Genomic DNA, 21,459 nt, shown 5'->3' on the forward strand with positions numbered 1-21,459 from the left:
TGGGTATTGGATAATACGTGGGGACAATAGGGTGCGGTGTAAACAAAAAATTATACGTATCTTTGGATATAGCTCCCTCCGCCTGAGCCTTCAGGGGCATCTTTTTTAATTTAGATTGAAACAATTCGGTAGGATTCCCCCCCAATCTCTTATAAATTTCGGTATTACTTAACTGTCTATCTGCTTCCAGTAAATAATCAGATATATTTTGCAATACTAACCCCCCCCCTCCCCTTATCTGCAGATTTTATAATTATATCTTGATTTTTGCATAAATCCTTCATAGCTATTCTTTCACTCTGAATCAGATTGTCCCTTAAATGTTTTTTTATCAGCACTATTACACATGACCCGAAAATCCTCCATAGTTTTCTTGTAGAAGCTTTCTATGTAAGGGCCTCTAAATTGTAATGGATAAAAATCAGACTTACGTCTGAATTTACTCCTAGTATTTATGTCGTACACCTTTTCATATGATGTGCCAATCAAACCTGTATCACACCCCTGTATCCAATGTTTCTAAGATGGATAATGCAACTGCATCATTATCATCCAGAATAATGGGTATTTCAGTGTTACCTGTCTTAGCTAGATTTTTAATCGCAAAATATCGTTTCCTACTCAATGTTCTAACGTATTTATTAAGATCCACAAATAATGTAAATATGTTCGGTTTACAGGCTAGGGCAAAATTTAATCCCTTAGAGAGGAGTTTTAATTCATCTCTAGTTAATTCTTTAGAAGATAGATTGAATATACCAGTCGGCTCTAATTGAGACGTACATTTTTTCCTCTGTTTCCTCCTTCCCCCTCTACATCCTCTATATTCTGTTCCCTTCTTCTTTTTGTGGCTTCGCTCCTTTGGCCTATATTCCTTGTGAATCTGGGTCTTTGATCTAAAAACACATTTTGTCTAGGTGAGTAATCCTCACTTTCATTGTTACTGTACCATCTCAATCTATTCATCCCTTGATTTTTCCAATATGGTGTACTTGGACTATCTCTTCCATCCTCCTCTACTTCCAAAACATCATACTTATTTTTATGTATAAAATTTACTCTTTCCTTTTTAGTATTAGGATTTTGATATGATTTGTACTGAGATGTTCCTCTCCATTTACCTGTATTATTATGAGCCGAAAATGTATTGGGTGTTTTCAATTGTCGGTCTCTAATCATTCTATTGTATGTTCTTACAGTGCCTTTACTATAATCTCCTTTATCTCTATTCATTTTTCCATCTTTTTTTTTCTATCAATGATAGTTCAAACTCCTCTATTTTCTTGTTCACCCTGGAATCTCTTTCCTTAAATCCTATATCACCTGAAAAATCACTCAATTTTTCTTGAACTTTATCTATTTCATCTTTAATCACATTGACTTTTTCCTCTCTATATTTAATTAGTAATCGCATCAAATTATTGGAACAATTATCCAAAAGTGTATTCCACTCAGTTACAAATTTTTCATCATCCTTAAAAGTAGCGGTTTTTAAAATACGTAATCCTCTCGGTATGAGGTTATTATCTAAATATTTCTGCAGCATAATCTGGTCCCACCAATGTTTAGTTTCCTGGATGCACAGATGTTCCAATTTATTAAATAATTGGTGCATACCACTCTGCTCATTTGTAGAGTCCTTCGCTATGCTGGGACCAAACTCACTACCATTTAGATATCCGTTCCTTCTTTCCAACGTTTCAGTAACACATTGTAATGAAGGCATGTTCAGCGGTATAGTTGTCGCTGAATATAAAAATATTGTATTAAATGACCTTCAGGCTGTGTGTATAAGGTGTATATGAAACATAAATGAATTGTGTGAATGTAGATACACTTTGTTCAGTGCACAAAGTTACAAAAAATATTGGCTAAAATTACCTTCTGGCTGTGTGTATAAGGTCTATATGTAACATAAATGCATTCTGTGCTTAGACTTGGGTCCCATCACCATGATCTCTCATTATGGTATGCAATTATTCCAAAATACGGAAAAATACGATATCCAAAATACCTCTGGTCCCAAGCATTTTGGATAAGGTACTCAACCTGTATAGCTAAAAGTTCTTCATCGACAGATCGCAGTAATTGAGTGGGGCAGTATGGAATCACATGCTGCTTCAGGTACCTTGGGCCCTGGTCATGTAGGACTTTGAAAGTCAGTAAGCCAGTGTTAAAAACAATTTGCCATCTCACAGACAGCCAGTGGCGGGAGTATAGAATAGGTGTTATGTGGCTGGAATGGGGCTAGTTTGTTAACAGCCTGGCAGCTGCATTTTGAGCTGTCGGCGGTGCAATTCTTTTGCTGAGAGACCAAGGTAGAGAGCATTGAAGTAGTCTAATTGAGTTGATACACATGTATGTATAACTTTTGGTAGATCTGCAGAGGAAATTAAAGACTATTTAGTAAGCATTAGAAAGAGATAAAGTGGACAGTGATAAAGAACAAACCAACCAGCTCCTGTCATTTTACAAACACAGCCTGTAACATGGCATTTAGGAGCTGATTGGCTGATACTTTATCTCCATCCGCTTTATCGATCTCCAAGGCTTGGTAAATAGACCCCTAAGTGCTTGACTCTTGTTGTGTTCCTCAGATCTAGGCTCTTTATCACAGGAAAACATTTCCCACTCCTTCCAGGCATGACGTTATGTCTTGAGAGTAGTTGGGGCAAGAGATAGCTCAGCTAGCTCCTCCAATCTTTCTCAACAACCTGCCAAACATAAGAAGAGCAGAGCATACAAACAGCATCAGCCTCCGGGGCCAATAATCAGAATCTATCCCATTGCCCCATAGACAAAGCATCGGCAATACCATTACTGACCCCGGGTACATGCTGAGCTCGAAACAAAACATTGTGATGCATGCAAGTCAGCATGAGCTACGCCAACACTTGCAGCACAAGCAATGCCTTGGCTCTTTGATTATTAACAGCATGTACTACCCCCAAATTCTCGTACATGAACAGGATACTGCGATTGCTAAGCTGTTCGCCCCAGACTTCCAAGGCTACCATTATTGGAAACAATTCCAGCAACAAGAGGTCTTTAGTCAGACCCCTCCACGTCCAAACCTCAGGCCAAGGTGCAACACACCAGTATTCGTTCAGGTAACACCCAAAACCCGAAAATCTCGCCACATCTGTGAAAAGCTGCAACTCAAACTTATCGACGATCGGGGCCATCCAAATCCTAAACACCATTAAAATCCACCAATAAAGAAACCCAAACTGAAAGGTCTCTCTTAATTTCAGATGATATGTGGATAAAATGATGAGACCTGGAAACCCCCGCAATGGCCCACTCTAATTTACGGCAAAAAACTCTGCCCATGGGAATAACCCTACAAGCAAAGTTCAACAGACCCAGCAGAGATTGCGCAATGGACTCCCTTAGCAGCTAAGCACTGCGCAATGGACCCCCTTAGTTTCACAACCGTGTCCTGAGAAAGACGGCAAGCGCCAGCAAAGGTATTAATCTCGATACCCAGGAATGACAAACAAGAAAGATGTTTTGTCCTCAGCCACAGGAAAGATGTTTTGTCCTCAGCCACAGGAAACCCAAAATACCAAAACAGTGCTCGTAACGAAAACAACAACTCCCTACAACATGCCAAACTCAATGGCCCCATGCACAGAAAGTCATCAAGATAGTGAGCTATCTCATGACCCCCACAAGAAAACTCCACACACCAGTGCAGAAAGGTGCTAAACTTCTCAAAAAACGCATATGAAATAGAACACCCCAAAGTCAAAAACTTACGTATGAAGTTTTCCACTCCAATGCGGAAGCCCATGAACCTGAACGACTCAGGATGCAAGGGAAGCAAACAAAAAGCTCATTCCACATCTATCTTAGCCATGAGAGCCCACGGGCCACAAGCCCGCACTATACTAAGAGCATCGTCAAAAGACTGATATACCACCGAACAATAGTCCGTGGGTACAGTATAGCATCGTTTATAGATGTCCCTAATGGATAAAACAAATGCTAAATGAGACAAAATTTCACTGGAGCCTTCCTGGGCGCAACCCTTACCGGGGAAATAATTAGGTTCTCGAACGGCTGCTGCACAAAGGGGCCCGCCATCATCCCTAGGTGAACCTCCGAGTCGACCTTCGACCGAAGAACTTCAGGAAAAGCTCAAGCTGATTGTAGATTCCTCAGAGCCCAGACCACAACATCATCTTCAACTGGTAAATGAAAACTGAACAAAAGAGGCTGACCCAGCCCCCTCACCAGACACAAAATATCATAAAAAACCTCCACCCTCAACCCCTATAGGACAAACAGAACACTTGATGTCCTTACAGGGACGCCCCCAGCCTCTGAGGTTTAACCAAGTCCACTCCTATACTGTCCGTATGTTCTTCTTATCATTGCAGGCATCTGTAATAGATTACTAGCATGGTTAAAATTATGTCAGAACAGTAAGATGTTGGTATCTACAGTATTTTCCTCATTAAATCAAGAAACTGTATAATACTAATGATGTGACAAAACACTCCTAATTCTCTAATTTTATTACAGGACACATTCATGAACTTTTCTGATAAAAAGGCTCTAAAGATGTCCAAATGGAAACATTTGGAAGGGTTTCTAAAAAGAAAGAAGATAACAGATCTTCACACACATTTGAGAACACAAGCATTCGTGGAATTGGCATGTCAGTATCAAACTGTCATTTGCAGTAGGGTGACTCCGAAACAAAAAGCCAGCATTGTGGGACTGGTGAAGACAAACCAGAAGGTCACCACTCTTGCTATTGGAGATGGTGGCAATGATGTGAACATGCTAAAAAGTAAGAAAGTTCAGAATATACATGAAACACAACACACACACACACACACACACACACACACACACACACACACACACGTGTGTCAGATACTAATTTTGCTGTACTGTAGGTATTTTTTTACCTTTATGTTTTTAGTTTAGTAGATCACTTGGTACTGTAGATTTACTAAGGAGTGGGTTGTCAGAGCCATAGATCATATGGCAATTAAACAAATGCTAAACTAATTATAAACAAGCATTTTTTGTCATTTTTTTGGCATTTATTCCTACTGCCATTGTAAATCTATTGGTCAAACCCCTGATGAGTGGCGACTTTAAAAACCCACACCTTATTATTTACTTTTACTAGCTAATCTAATTATTATGCGGACAGGGTCGGACTGGCCCACAGGGGAACAGGGGAAACCACCGGTGGGCCCTACTGCCTGTGGGCCCTCCTCCTCCTCTAGGGATCAAGTTCAAGACTATCCTAGTGCACTGGGTTTATGCATTATACATATGTTACATTATGCTTCACAATAATTTAGTTTATTATATATTTACCAAGGAGCACAGAACATGTAATGGTTAGTCAAACATCTGTGGTGGCTGGTCACGCCCCCCACTGGAACCTGGCTACACCTTTAAGCATGGCCCTTAAAGCAGCATTCCCCCAGTGGGCCCTTCATGCCCCAGCCCGACACTGTATGGGGATGATGATTGGAATAATTTTATTTAGTTCTTAATTCCACAAAGTAAGGAGCAAAAAACGAATGCAACTTAAGTATATTAGTGGGGCAGTATGTAGCGGTATGACATATTACCACTTCAGTATGGGGAGCAAAAATATAAACAGTCCTCATGACATGCTCTGACAAATCAGCAGTACTGTCCTGTGCAGTCAATCATCTTCCAATGGCAGAGGCAGGGGAGGAGACTCGTGCTTTTGCGGCTGCTGCCTTTCCCTTATCCTCAGCCTCTGCTCTGCACATGATATACAATTCTGTGCAGTAGTACTAGTGCTGGGGTTGTTGCTGATATACTCTGGGAGGAGCTGCTTTGCCCTGTCTGTGGAAGTAGGAGAATACACAGCTGGTGGCTTTCCCTCACTTTTACCCCATTCTGCCCCACAGCCCACTCCTCCTCACGAACACGGGATGTGGTACCCAGGTGGAGGGTGGTTGGTGTGGTTTGGGACGGTCAGAGTCGGCCCATAGAAACGGATGGAAGTAGGTTGTGGTGTGGAACAAAATAAAAGGTAGGAAATAAACAGTACTACACAAAGTTTAATAAGTTAAACATCTAGATGGACACAGCATGGTGTGTGTGTGTGTGTGTGTGTGTGTGTGTGTGTGTGTCTCCAGCGCAGCAGCTGAGATAGGGGAGTGATAGATGCAGGGAGTGAGATATGCGTGGGTGGGAGGGAAGCAGACATGAGAGGGTAGTATGAAGTAAGATGACCAGGGTGTGTGAGAAAGATGGAAATAGGCAGAGGTGCAGGGGCTGAGTGATGGACTTGGGCAGCAGGGAGTGAAATATGTGTGAGTGAGAGAGAAGCAGACATGAAAGGGTAGTATGAAGTATGACCACCAGGCGATGTGAATGAGATAGAAATAGGCAGAGTGATAGAAGCAGGTAGCAGGGAGTAAGATATGTGGGAGGTGAGAGGGAAGCAGACCCTTAGGGAGTAGTATAAACTTTATACTACTACCTAAGTAAGAGGACCAGGGGGTGTGAGAGGGATGGAGAAAGGGAGAGGTGCAGGGTCTGAGTGATAGAATCATGTATTGAGATATGCATGCAATGAGGGGGACACAGGCCCTGAGAATGTATTTTGGAGTTAGAGCACCAGGGGGTGTGAGACGGATAGAGAAAGGGAGAGGTGCAGGGGCTGAGTGTTGGAAACAGGCAGTGGGATATGCTGGGGTGAGAGAGAAGCGGGTCCTGAAAGAGTAGTATGGAGTGAGAGGGCCAGAGCTGTGAGAGGGATGGTAAGAGTTGCAGGGGCTCAGGGTTCTAAGCAACAGGGGAGCAGATGTATTAACTTGGAGGAGACATAAGGAAGTGATAAACCAGTGATAATTGCACTGTGAAAAATGCACCAGCCAATCTGCTCCAATATGTAAATTAACAGTTAGGAGATGATTGGCTGGTGCGTTTATCACCTTGCATTTATCACTAGTTTATCACTTCCTTATGCCTTCTCCAGGTTAATACATCTGCCCCACAGTGAGATATGCGGGAGCTGAGAGGAAAGCATACATAAGAGGGTAGTATGGAGTGAGAGGACCAGGGGGTATGAGAGGGATGGAGAGAGGGAGAGGTGCAGGGACTGAGTGATGAAAGCAGGGAAAAAAGATATGCAGGAGTTAGATAGAAGCAGGCCCTGAGAAAGTAGTATGGCGTGCAATGCCGTTTCTTGCGGCGGGCGTGCCGTGCAACTGCACGGGGCGCCCGCCGCGGCACTTTACGGGTCCCTGATTCCCTCCTCCCTCTTCCCGAGTGCTCCTGCTCGGGGGGCAGGAGTACCCGGGAAGAGGATTGGTAGCCAAGCTGGAAAGAGGAGGCGCCCGCGGCCGGAGCGAGGAAGGAGAGGCGGCCCGCCCCGAGGAGCGGGGAAGATCGTCATGATATGTAAGTTGTATATCTCTCTCCCCCCCCCTCCCTCTATCTTCTCCCCCCCCCACACTTGACACTTGCCTGCCGTACTGTAGAGAATGGGGACACTTTCCTGCCGTGCTGTGTAAAATGGGGACATGTGCTGCCGCAATGTGTAAAATGGGGACATGTGCCTGCCGTGCTGTGTAAAATGGGGACACGTGCCTGCTGTGCTGTGTGAAATGGGGACACTTGCCTGCCGTGCTGTGTGAAATGGGGACACGTGCCTGCCGTAATGTGTAAATTGGGGACACGTGCCTGCCGTAATGTGTAAATTGGGGACACTTGCCTACCGCAATGTGTAAAATGGGGACACGTGCCTGCCGCAATGTGTAAAATGGGGACACGTGCCTACCGCAATGTGTAAAATAGGGACACGTGCCTGCCGCAATGTGTAAAATGGGGACACGTGCCTGCCGCAATGTGTAAAATGGGGACACGTGCCTGCCGTAATGTGAAAATTTTGGACACTTGCCTGCCGCAATGTGTAAAATGGGGACACGTGCCTGCCGCAATGTGTAAAACGGGGACACGTGCCTGCCGCAATGTGTTAAATGGGGACACGTGCCTGCCGCAATGTGTAAAATGGGGACACGTGCCTGCCGCAATGTGTAAAATGGGGACACGTGCCTGCCGCAATGTGTAAAATGGGGACACGTGCTTGCCGTAATGTGTAAAATGGGGACACGTGCCTGCCGTACTGTGTAAAATGGGGACTTTTTTTTATCCTGTGGTAGCCGTGATGATGAGATCAGATGAGGCCACGGCCATTTTAACACAGCCACACCCAATTTACAGAGGCCCCACCCCCTCACCGGGAGCGCGCTTTCGGTGCGCGCATACTTTTCCTTTTTATATCTATGGGGGGGGGCTTTTTTTCCCCCTGTGAATGGGGGGGCGCATTTTGAAATCTTGCACTGGGAGCCAAATTAGCTAGAAACGGCCCTGATGGCGTGAGAGGACCAGGTGGAGTGAGAGGGATGGAGAGAGGGAGAGTTGCAAGGGCTTAGGGGTACATTTACTAAGCAGTGATAAGAGTGGAGAAGTGAGCCAGTGGAGAAGTTGCCCATGGCAACCAATCAGCACTGAAGTAACATCTATAATTTGCATACTATAAAATGATACAGAGCTGCTGATTGGTTGATAAGGCAACTTCTCCACTGGCTCACTTCTCTGCTCTTATCACTGCTCATTAAATGTCCCCCTTAGTGTTGTAAGCAGTGAGTGAGATATGTAAGAGGTGAGATAGACACATACTTGACAGTAGTATGGAGTGAGAGGACCAGGGAGTGCGAGAGGGATGGAGAGAGGGACAGTGGCGAATTTCCCATAAGGCATGTGAAGCATGCGCCTATGGGCGGCACTTGTGTGGGGGTGGCACTTGGACGCTTGTGTTGGTACTGTCAGCCCAAAATGTACCAATTACTGCTAAATATTTCCACTGTACTGTACCATATGCCATCTTGAATGGAGTGTAAATGGACATACTGCCCCTATAAGCAGCCTTACTTAGTAAATATGTATATATTCAGTAATTAAAAATTTAAAAAAGTCATAGTGCCTTTTTATTATTCTATTAAATTGGATATCATCAAATGAGAATGTTATTAGCCTCTGCTGTGGCTCATTCCTGTTTGTGTTTTGTGTAACTACAGTCTGTCTCTTGTATGTGTGGTCTGAGCAGTTTCACATGTCAAATAGCTAGGCTATTACCTTTTGTTATCTGTTTCTATTTGATCAGCATGCCATGTTTTCCTGCATTCTGAGTGCATTTCATATTCCTGCAGATTCCCTGTGTGTTCATCTTCAGCTGCAGTATAATGGGGAGTTTTGTCTGTGTGTGTGGAGCTGAACAGTATCCTCATCAGAGGGCATAATTTTCCTGGCTGCTCTGATTGGTGCTTGTTCCCTTTATTACCCAGCTTGCCCTTCACTTGAGGCCGGCTATAGCTTACTTGTTCCAGTATGTACATGTGCCCGGTCCCTGTCCTATGGTGGACTCTTTAACCTGTGCAGTTGGTGCTAATGCATTGCTTGTGATACCCAGTCTAGTTTGAACCCTGTGTGTCCTGTCCTGCCAGAGCCCTGAGCACATTATCCCTGTCACCTGAGTTCCTGATTGTTCATGTGAGACCTAGCCTGGAAGTACTTTCCGACAGGTCCAGCCATACCTTGCCTTGTCTTGCTCGGTCCTGCCTTGCCTGAAATCCAAGGGTCTCCTGCAGCTAAGTACTCAGGTTATCTATACCTTGCTCTGCCAAGTTCGTTAGTAACTCACTGCTTAATGATTTATTATTCATACCATTTTGTGCATTGTTGCATATACAGGTTGAGTATCCCTTATCCAAAATGCTTGGGACCAGAGGAATTTTGGATATCGGATTTTTCTGTATTTTGGAATAATTGCATACCATAACGAGATATTATGGTGATGGGACCTAAATCTAAGCACATAATGCATTTATGTTTCATATACACCTTATACACACAGCCTGAAGGTCATTTTAGACAATATTTTTTATAACTTTGTGCATTAAACAAAGTGTGTGTACATTCACAGAATTCATTTATGTTTCATATACACCTTATACACACAGTCTGAAGTTCATTTAATACAATATTTTTAATAACTTTGAGTATTAAACAAAGTTTGTGTACACTGAGCCATCAAAAAACAAAGGTTTCACTATCTCAGTCTCACTCAAAAAAGTCTGTATTTCGGAATATTCCGTATTTCGGAATATTTGGATATGGGATACTCAACCTGTATGTACGGTCTTGTTGCTGATGGCATTCTGTGCATTGTGGTATATACATATCTATTGTTTTCTTTGTATTCTCACCCGTGGGTAGTCACGCTAGTCTTAATTAGCTTTCTCCTTATTAACTCTCAGTCTCAGTTGGTGCTTTGTTACCTTGTAAGACCTGGGGGCATCGGAGTCTGGGCGGACCCAAATCGCCAATTCAAACATGGCTGCTATAGGAGAAGAAGTCTAGCTCTGCAGGCACCAACTGACTACTGGGAGGAATAACAGAGTCAGTGGTTAGAGTAGGTTTAGCTGCTTTTATCCATATCCTGAAGCAGCTCCACATGTGAGTACTGGAACTCCCCAGTCATCACCCACTCTCCAGAGTTCCAGATACTCAGTTCATAAAAGAACTCATAACTAATAAATAAAAGTAATACAATTATGGGGAGGGGAGCGTAACTTGTGCCTAGGGGTTTGCCCTTTACCCTAAATTTGCCCCTGGAGAGAGAGAGATGTTGGGGCCGAGTGAGGGAAACAGGCATTGAGTTATGCAGGGGTGAGAGAAGCAGGTCCTGACAGAGTTGAAGGGAGTGAGAGGACCCAGGAGTAAGAGAGGGATGGATGGAGGGTTAAATAAAAGAGAGAAGCATGTGATGAGGGTGACACAAAGAATAGTATGTTGGGAGTGATAGAGTTACCTGGTATTGGTACATAAGAGTGACAGACAAAAAAAAACCGGTAAGTGAAAGAAGAAGGGACACAACAAAAACATGAGAGCTGCACTAACACAGGGTAAATATTACAGATTAGAGCTGTGCGGATGCTACTTTTCATGTTTTGGTTGTGTTTCTAATTCCTATTTGTTTTGGTTCTGGTTTGGTTTTGCCAAAACAACCCTTTCGAACAAACACCTGGCCCATCTAGGAGTGGCACTGCAGTGTCAGACAGGAGGGCAGATGTAAAAAAAAAAAAAAAAAAAAGGCCCCAAACAGCACATAATGCAAAGAAAAAGAGGTGCACCGAGGTGGCTATATGACTAAGCTAAAGGACACAAGTGTGCGGCACAAACACCTGGCCCATCTAGGAGTGGCACTGCAGTGTCAGACAGGAGGGCAGATAAAAAAAAGGCCCCAAACAGCACATGATGCAAAGAAAAAGAGGTGCACCGAGGCTGCTATATGACTACGCCAAGCGACACAAGTGTGCGGCACAAACACATGGCCCATCTAGGAGTGGTACTGCAGTGTCAGACAGGATGGCACTTTTCAAAAACTAGGCCCCAAACAGCTCCTCATGCAAAGATGTAGAAGAGGTGCAATGAGGTAGCTATATGACTAAGCCAAGCGACACAAACAATTGGCCCATCTAGGAGTGGCACTGCAGTGGCACACAGGAGGGCAGATATCCAAAAAAAAGGCCCCAAACAGCACATGATGCAAAGAAGAAAAAGAGAAGAAGAGAAGAAAAAAAGATGCAATGAGGTTGCTGTATGACTAAGCTAAGCAATACAACCACCTGGCCCATCTAGTAGTATCACGCAGTGGCTGAATGTCAAAAGTGGGCCAATATTGTTCAGTCCACTGACAGCATCTCCAGCACGCCCCTGTCATTTTAAAAAAATCTGCATTTGGTGGACTTATACGGCAGTACCCCAGGAGTAATACAGCAGTACCCAAACAGCACCTTATGCAAAGATGTCGAAGAGGAGCAATGAGGTATCTGTATGACTAAGTCAAGCGATGCAAACAATTATATTATACGTCCAAATCACTGAAATTATACGTCCAAATCACTGAAATTAAATGGCAAAATCACTGGAATTATACGTCAAAATCACTGGAATTATACGTCAAACAGTGGCGGTTCTTGCCACGGGCAAGCAGGTCTTTTTCCCGGGGCGCCGCCTTCCGGAGGGCGCTGGCGCCATCCGGAGGGCGCCGCACCGTGGCAAGATCCGCCACTGCTGCCCGCTGTGTCCCCCGTCCGCCTCCGCTGCCCGCTGCCGTCCCCGTCCTCGGCGCCTCCTGTGAAGGGAACTAGACGCTATGCGTCTAGTTTCCCTTCGTGGAGAGTAACTGCTGAGCGGTGCGCGATGACGTCATCGCGCACCGCACAGCAAAGGTCCTCTCCACGAAGGGAACTAGACGCATAGCGTCTAGTTTCTCTTCGTGGAGAGGACCTTTTGCTGTGCGGTGCGCGATGACGTCATCGCGCACCGCTCAGCATTCAAGTGGCGCTTTCAATGTACAGGGGGCGTGACTCACCACGCCCCCTGTATTAGGCCACGCTCCTTTCCTGCCGGGGGCACTCTGCGCCCTTGAACCGGCCCTGACGTCAAAATCACTTTAATTATACGGCAAAATCACTGGAATTAGACGGCAAAATCATTGGAATTAAATGGCAAAATCACTGGAATTATACGTCCAAATCACTGGAATTAAATGGCAGTACCACTGGACATATACGGAAGTGTCAGACAGGATGACACTTTACAAAATAGTCCCCAAACAGCACACGATGCAAAGAAAAAGAGGTGCAAGATTGAATTGTCCTTGGGCCCTCCCACCTACCCTTATGTTGTATAAACAGGACATGCACACTTTAACAAACCAATCATTTCAGCAACATGGTCAGCAACATGGTCTGCCACATGACTGTGGCTAAAATGACTGGTTTGTTTGGGCCCCCACCAAAAAAGAATCACTCTCTCCTTGCACAAACTGGCTCTACAGAGGCAAGATGTCGACCTCATCCTCAGATTCCTCAGCCCACTCACTGTGTACATCCCCCTCCTCACAGAGTATTAATTCATCCCCACTGGAATCCACCATCACTGGTCCCTGTGTACTTTCCGGAGACAATTGCTGGTCAAGGTCTTCCTGGAGGAATTTATAATTCATTTTGATGAACATCATTTTCTCCTCATTTTGTGGAAGTAACCTCCTAAGCCGATCGTTGACAAGGTTACCGGCTGCAATAAACACTCTTTCGGAGTACACACTGGTGGGGAAAGGGGGGGCAACTTAAGTAAAATAAAGCCAGTTTGTGCAAGGGCATCCAAATTGACTCTTTCCTGCCAGTATACATACAGACAGTCTGACATGCCTACTTGGATGCTGTCACTCATATAATCCTCCACCATTCTTTCAATAGTGACAGAATCATATGCAGTGACAGTAGACATGTCAGTAATCGTTGGCAGGTCCTTCTTTCCGGACCAGATGTCAGCTTTCGCTCCTGACTGCCCTGCGTCACTGCCAGCGGGTGGGCTAGGAAATCTTATCCTTTTCCTTGCAGCCCCAGTGGTGGGAGAAATTGAAGGAGGAGCTGTTGACGGGTCACATTCCACTTGAGTTGACAATTTACTCACCAGCAGGTCTTTGCACCTCTGCACACTTGTGTCTGCCGGAAAGAGATACAATGTAGGCTTTAAACCTAGGATCGAGCACGGTGGCCAAAATGTAGTGCTCTGACTTCAACAGGTTGACCACCCGTGAATCCTGGCAAAGCGAATGAAGGGCTTCTTCCACAAGTCCCATATACTCAGTGGAATCACTCTGTCTTTGCTCTTCCTTTAATTTCTCTAGCTGCTTCTGCAAAACCCTGATGAGCGGAATGAACTGACTCAAGCTGGCAGTGTCTTAACGGACTTCACGTATGGCAAGTTCAAAGGGTTGAAGAACATTGCACAATCATTCTCCACTGTGCATAAGTCAGGTGCATTCCCCCTCCTTTGCCTATATCGTAGGTGGATGTATAGGCTTGAATGGCCTTTTGATGCTCCTCCATCCTCTAAAGCATATAGAGTGTTGAATTTCACCTCTTTACTAGCTCTTGCTTCAGTTGATGGCAGTGCAGGTTTAGGAGTGTTTGCTGGCACTCCAGTCTTTGGCACGCAGTGGCAGAATGTAATTTTTCTAAAAATTCTGCACCACCAAATTAATTGTATGTGCAAAACATGGGACATGCCGGAATTTGCCCAGTTGTAATCACGCACAATATTGGTGGCATTGCCCGATATCACAAATCCGGAGAGTCTAAGTGGGGTAAGCCAATGCGCGATGATGTCCCTCAGTTTGTGTAAGAGGTTGTCAGCGGTGTGCCTCTTACCGAAAGCGGTGATACTCAGCGTAGCCTGCCTAGAAATTAGTTTGGATTTGCGAGATGCTGCTACTGGTGCTGGTACTGCTGCTGCTGCGGGAGGCAATACATCTACCCAGTGGGCTGCCAGTTATATAGTCCTTAGTCTGCCCTGTTCCGCTTGTCCGCATGTCCGGCGGTTAAGTAAACACTGGATAAAACCGAATTTTTTTGGATACTGGCGACACTTTTTCTGACGTCTCGGTATCGCCTGCCTAGTGAAGTGGAACTTAGATGGGTTTTGGTACCGGGGACACAATACCTCCATCAATTGTATTGTATTATTTATTTATTTATTTATTAACAGTTTCTTAGCACAGCATATTCCGCTTTACAATTAGAACAACAGCAATAGAACAAAACTGGGTAAAAACAGACAGACATAGATGTAGGAAGTGGGATTGTATAAATCCCACTGCACTAACGGCGGATACCGGACGCACATCTAACACCAACATAAGTGTCAAGGCCTCAGTTATCCGCTTTGCAACAGGATGACTGCTGTCATAGTTCATCTTCCTCACAAAGGACTGTTTGACAGTCAATTGCTTAGTTGTAGTACAAGTGTTCTTACGACTTCCCCTCTGGGATGACGATTGACTCCCAGCAGCAACAACAGCAGTGGCAGTAACAGCAGGCGTACCACTCAAGGATCCTCCGGATGAATCCCGTTTAGGAGCTTGGGTACAAGAGGAAGAAGGGATTTATGCTTCAGTGGACTGCTTACACTCTTACCCAAAGTTTCACAACTTGACACTGACTCATGATGAATACACTGCAGGTGACGTATAAGGGAGGATGTTTCTAGGTGGTTATCAACCTTACCCCTACTTATTACAGATTGACAGAGGCAACACACGGCTTGACACCTTTTGTCCGGATAAAACTGGTTAGATAATAGGGAGCAGCGCGTTGTGGTTAATTGATCTTTTTCAACTTGGACTGAAGTGCTAAGTGGTGTGCCGCAAGGCTCAGTATTAGGACCGCTATTGTTCTATATTTTCATTAACGACCTAACAGTAGGTCTAGAGAGCATGGTGTCAATTTTTGCAGATGATACCAAATTGTGTAAGGCTATAAATACAGAGGAGGATGCCGAGTCTCTTCAGAACGACTTAGTTAAATTAGAAGCATGGGCAGCCAAATAGAGAATGCGCTTCAACACAGACAAGTGTAAGGTAATGCACTGTGGTAACAAGAACAAAAATTACACCTACCTACTAAATGGGGTAAAATTAGGGGATTCTGTACTGGAAAAGGACTTAGGTGTCCTCATAGATAGCAAGCTAAGCAGTAGTACCCAAAGTAGGACTGCAGCAAAGAAGGCTAATAAGATATTAGCATGCATAAAACGGGGTATTGATGCTAGGGACGAGAGTATTATACTCCCGTTATATAAATCACTAGTGAGGCCACACCTTGAATACTGTGTACAATTCTGGGCACCGTACTACAAAAAGGATATCCTGGAGCTTGAAAAGGTACAGAGGAGGGCGACCAAACTAATTAAGGGCATAGAGACGATGGAATACAAGGAAAGGCTTGAAAGACTAGGCATGTTTACATTGGAAAAGCGGAGACTAAGAGGGGATATGATCAACATCTACAAATATATAAGGAGACAATACACAGAGCTTGCGCGGGACCTGTTTTTGGTTAGATCAACACAGAGGACTCGTGGACACTCGCTCAGGTTAGAGGAGAGGAGATTCCGCACAATACGGCGTAAAGGCTTTTTCACGGTAAGGACAATACGTGTTTGGAATTCCCTGCCCGAGGGAGTTGTAATGGCGGAATCTTTCAACACCTTTAAGAATGGGTTAGATAAATTCCTAATGGATAAGGATATCCAGGGGTATGGTGCATAGTCATGCATTATAGTTACTATAAATAGGGATAAAATGCAACGGCTGACAGCAGCATCAGTCAGAAATTTTAGTCAAATCATCATGCATAGGAGACCACAAATAGGTTGAACTCGATGGACAATTGTCTTTTTTCAACCTCAGATACTATGTTACTATGTTACTATGGATTTGTGGAGAAATAATTTCACACCGAAGATGTGTCTTTTTTGGTATTTTGCCCAGGCATCACAATATGGGCTTCTTCATCCCACGGACAACAGGTGTATCCCCGGTGCCTCATTTAAACAAACCACATCACCATCAGAATCCTCTTCGTCAACTTCCTACTCAGCGCCAGCAACACCCATATCCTCATCCTGGTGTACTTCAACAGTGACATCTTCAATTTTAATATCAGAAATTGGGCTGTGGGTGCTCCTTCCAGCACTTGCAGGGGGCATGCAAATGGTGGAAGGAGCCACCTCTTCCCGTCCAGTGTTGGGAAGGTCAGGCATCGCAACCGCCAACACACTTGGACTCTCCTTGGGGATTTGTGATACCATCTTAGAATGCACAGTTCTTTTCTGTGGTTTTTCCAGCTTAACTCTTAATTTTTCTAGCGGGAGCTTGAGGGCCTCTATCGTCATGTGAATCTAAACCACTAGTCATGAACATAGGCCATGGCCTTAACCTTTCCTTGCCACTCATAAATGGCATATTGGCAAGTTTACGTTTATACTTAGACCATCTCAATTTCTTTTTTTGGGTCTTTTTACTGAACTTTGGCTTTTTGGATTTTACATGCCCTCTACTATCACATTGGGCATCGGCCTTGGCAGATGACAATGGCATTTCATCATCTATGTCATGGCTAGTGGCAGCAGCTTCAGCACTAGGGGGAAGTGGTTCTTGATCTTTCCCTATTTTATCCTCCAAAATTTTGTTCTCCATAATTTTTCAGGAGTTTTGAAACACAATATGCGGCACAGAAATGACTGATGGCTGATGCACAGGACACTTCCACTGGTCTTATGCAGGACAACATAGCAACAATAAGGGACTTATTATTATACAGCAGCACTGGACATAGGGCAGCAGAGTATACCACTGTGACTGCCTGCTCACTGGAATGACTGATGGCTGATGCACAGGACACTACCACTGGTCTGATGCAGGACAACACAGTAACACTGTAAGAAACGTATTATTATTATTATACAGCAGCACTTGACATATGGCAGCAGAGTATACCACTGTGACTGCCTGGATGATGACGTTTTGCCTCATTCGGGATTCCAAGTCAGGAGGGAAAACCCGAGCCGGACTCGGGTAGGGAGGTTCGGATCTCAGGGATCCGAACCCGCTCATCTCTATTACAGATATACTATACTATATACTGTAGTAACATTTAAGACATTGAGGAAAGTTGAACACATTTTGAATAGCCTTACACACACACATATATATATATATATATATCCAACAGAAAAGAAGGCACTCAGAGACTGTTTCAAAGCGATAAAGAAAGACATCTGTATTTAAGATGTTATGACATCTAACGTTTTCGGAGCGGTTGCCCCGTCCTCAGGATAACATCTACAGCAATAGACACATAGACAACACATACATAAATACCCTTACCTGTCCCTCCGTTCCCGCTCCGTCCAGCGCTCAGACCGCACGCCCACCGGAACCACTGCCTGCTGAACTTCCTGGTGCGCACCCTCCGTTACTGTGGTAACCGCTGTGCATGCGTTCCACAGCCAGCTTCATGCGCTCCACTAGCGCAGCAGAGGATCCCAGTGAGGTAGCAGCACAAGAGCTGAAAAGGAGAGGAACATAAATTGATATATAAAAAAAGCACCCACATAAAATAACATACAGATATTGCAGAAGATATATTCATGGTCAGGAATTACATAATGAAAAACATTCATGTAACAAAAAATAAGCGCTGAATAATAACAGTGACTAAGACCTATTAAGACAAGCTATTCCAATTGATTTTTTCATTTAACCCCATAGGGCTCGTGGTGCCTAAACGGACAATCCAACGCGATTCTTTTAATAATAATTGTTTTGCCCGATCCCCACCCCGGAGGGAAAATGGTACATGATCTATAATATAGTGCTTAAGGTCATCCAATTTGTGACCTGCCAATTTAAAATGTCGGGATACCGGCTGATCAATATCTTTCCCATTTAGGGTCATGTTGATTGCCGACCTATGGGCATTCATCCTCTCCCTGAACTTCCTGGTGGTCTGGCCGATGTAATAAAGGCCACAAGGGCACACTATAATATACACTACATAAGCAGTAGTGCAAGTAAGGACAAACCTAATGTCGTAGACCTTGTCTAGATGTGGATGTTTGAATTCTCTACATGCTACCATATATTTGCAAGTAGTGCAATTATGGCATTTATAACAGCCTGGGGGTTTAATATACACATTGGCCGGTTTTTTAATCCCAAGCCCTGTAATATCAGCATGGACAAGTCTATCACGTAGGTTATTACCACGTTTGAACGCTGCCAAAGGTCTCATACATAGTTACATACATACATACATACATACATACATACATACACTACCGTTCAAAAGTTTGGGGTCAAAAACACTGTTTTTGTCAATGAAGATAACATTAAATTAATCAGAAATACACTGTGTACATTGTTAATATGGTAGATGACTATACTAGCTGCAAACGTCTGTTTTTCATTGGAATATCTACATAGGTGTATAGAGGCCCATTTCCAGCAGCCATCACTCCAGTGTTCTAATGGTATCACGGTAGAAGACTAATGGATGATTAGAAAACCCTTGAAAATTCTTGTGCAGTTATGTTAGCACAGCTGAAAACGGGTTTGCTCATTAGAGAAGCTATAAAACTGGCCTTCCTTTGAGCTAGTTGAGTATCTGGAACATCACATTTGTGGGTTCAGTTATACTCTCAAAATGGCAAGAAAAAGAGAACTTTTATGTGAAACTCAACAGTCTATTCTTGTTCTTAGAAATGAAGGCTATTCCATGCGAGAAATTGCCAAGAAACTGAACATTTCCTAAAACGATGTGTACTACTGCCTTCAGAGAACAGCACAAACAGACTCTAACCAGAGTACAAAGAAGTGGGAGGCTCCGATGCAAAACTGAGCAAGAAGACAAGTACATTAGAGTCTCTAGTTTGAGAACTAGACTCCTCACAGGTCCTCAACTGGCAGCTTCATTAACTAGTACCCGCAAAACGCCAGTGTCAACGTCTACAGTGAGGAGGCGACTCCGGGATGCTGGCTTTCTAGGCAGAGTGGCAAAGAAAAAGCCATATCTAAGACTGGCCAATAAAAGGAAAAGTTTAATGAGCAAAACACAGACATTGGACAGGAATATTTGAATAAAGTGTTATGGACAGACACATTGACATTTGAGGTGTTTTTATCACACAGAAGAACATTTGTGAGACGCAGAACAAATGAAAAGATGCTGGAAGAGTGTCTTACGTCATCTGTCAAACATGGTGGAGGTAATATGATGGTCTGGGGCTGCTTTGGTGCTGGTAAAATGGGAAATTTGTACAAGATAAAAGGGATTTTGAATAAGGAAGGCTATCACTCCATATTGCAACGCCATGCCATACCCTGTAGACAGTGCTTGATTGGAGCCAATTTTCTCCTACAACAGGACCAAAAGCACACCTCCAAATTATGCAAGAACTATTTAGGGAAGAAGCAGGTAGCTGGTATTTTGTCTGTAATGGAATGGCCAGCGCAGTCACCACATCTCAACCTCATTGAGCTGTTGTGGAATCAGCTTGACGGTATGGTACGCAAGAAGTGCCCATCAAGCCAGTCCAACTTGTGGGAGGTACTTCAGGAAGTGTGGGGTGAAATTTCTTCAGATTACCTCAACAAATTAACAGCTAGAATGCCAAAGGTCTGCAAAACTGTAATTGCTGCAAAGGGAGCATTCCTATATATAACATAGTGCTAAAAAAAATCTAAAATTATTCTCCTATTTTTAAAATGCCTAATGCCCCAAAGACCCCCTGTCGCTATATTCAAATTTCATACCCCCACCTCTAAATTCCCACTTTGAGGATTGATTTCAAAGATAATGCGTATGAGTATAGGGAATAAGAAGTTGCTTTAGGTATTTAGAATAATGATCATGTAGGGCTTTGAATGTCAATAAGCCATTCTTGAAATACAGTGTCCATCTTAGAGTTAGCCAGTGTAGGGAATCAAGAACAAGTGTATGTCAGGAACAGTCTTGATGTATTAGGAACACAAATAAACGGGTGTGGATCATAGGGTCGACCACACTTAGGTTGACAGTGTCTAGGTTGACCACTATTGGTCGACAGTAAGTACGTCGATATGGTTTCTAGGTCGACATGGTCTCTTGGTCGGCATGTACAAGGTCGACATGACAAAATGTCGACATGCGTTTTAAAAAAATAGAGTAGAGTGACCGGGAATAGTAGAGTGACTGGTAACCCCAATTAGTGCACCGTGTCCCCTCGCATGGCTCATGCTTTGGGCAAGATGCCTCGCTCCGCTGCCATTGCGCTTGGCACAGGTTACCAAATTGTAGTCCATGTGGATCGTAAAGCAGGAAAAAGTTTTTTAAAAAATGAAACAAACAAAAATGTGAAAAACTCATGTTGACCTTCTGTCATGTCGACCTAGAGACCATGTCGACCTACTTACTGTCGACCAATAGTGGTCGACCTAGACATTGTCGACCTAAGTGTGGTCGACCTAGAGACCGGATACCAAATAAACACAGGGTACTTACTTTAAAAATATATTGAGTTATGCTGGGTTTGAACACATGACAGACAGCGCAATTATAGTGCAAATACAGCTTGTATAAACAGTTACAGTAATACATTCAGAGAAACTACATTAGTATTAGTAGTAACGAGCCAAATGTTCTTATAAAAATGTCAGAAATTATTATTTATTAATTTACAGTCAATTTCCTTATGACCACCTCTCAACTATCAACCTTCTCACTACAGTAGTACTTGTTCATCCTCAACTAGTCAAAAAGATCATGTGGGAAAATAGTGTAAGAAAGTATGCTCCTAATCCAGACAATGTTTGACAATGTCAAAGAAAACATCAGCTCTTGGTGGGTCATTCAGACCTGATCGCATGCTAGTTTTTTTGGCAGCGCTGCGATCAGGTCAGAACTGCACATGCGTATGAACCGCAATGTGCATGAACGTCGTACGGGCACAAAGCGGAGCGTTGCTGTGTGATGGGTTATATGAAGAATCCAT

At 43.8% G+C, this 21,459-nt stretch overlaps 1 protein-coding gene across 1 annotated transcript in view; it reads left to right on the forward strand.

Annotated features, from left to right (window-relative positions):
* The window catches only part of LOC135046821 (phospholipid-transporting ATPase IK-like), a 1,701,102-nt gene that overhangs the window by 1,356,606 nt on the left and 323,037 nt on the right, over nt 1–21,459 (forward strand). The window contains exon 22 of the mRNA XM_063955407.1: nt 4,531–4,801. Within this exon, the coding sequence (XP_063811477.1) occupies nt 4,531–4,801 (271 nt within the window). The remainder of the gene's footprint in view (nt 1–4,530; nt 4,802–21,459) is intronic.

This window comes from Pseudophryne corroboree, chromosome 1, assembly GCF_028390025.1.
Source record: "Pseudophryne corroboree isolate aPseCor3 chromosome 1, aPseCor3.hap2, whole genome shotgun sequence".
NCBI lineage: Eukaryota > Metazoa > Chordata > Amphibia > Anura > Myobatrachidae > Pseudophryne > Pseudophryne corroboree.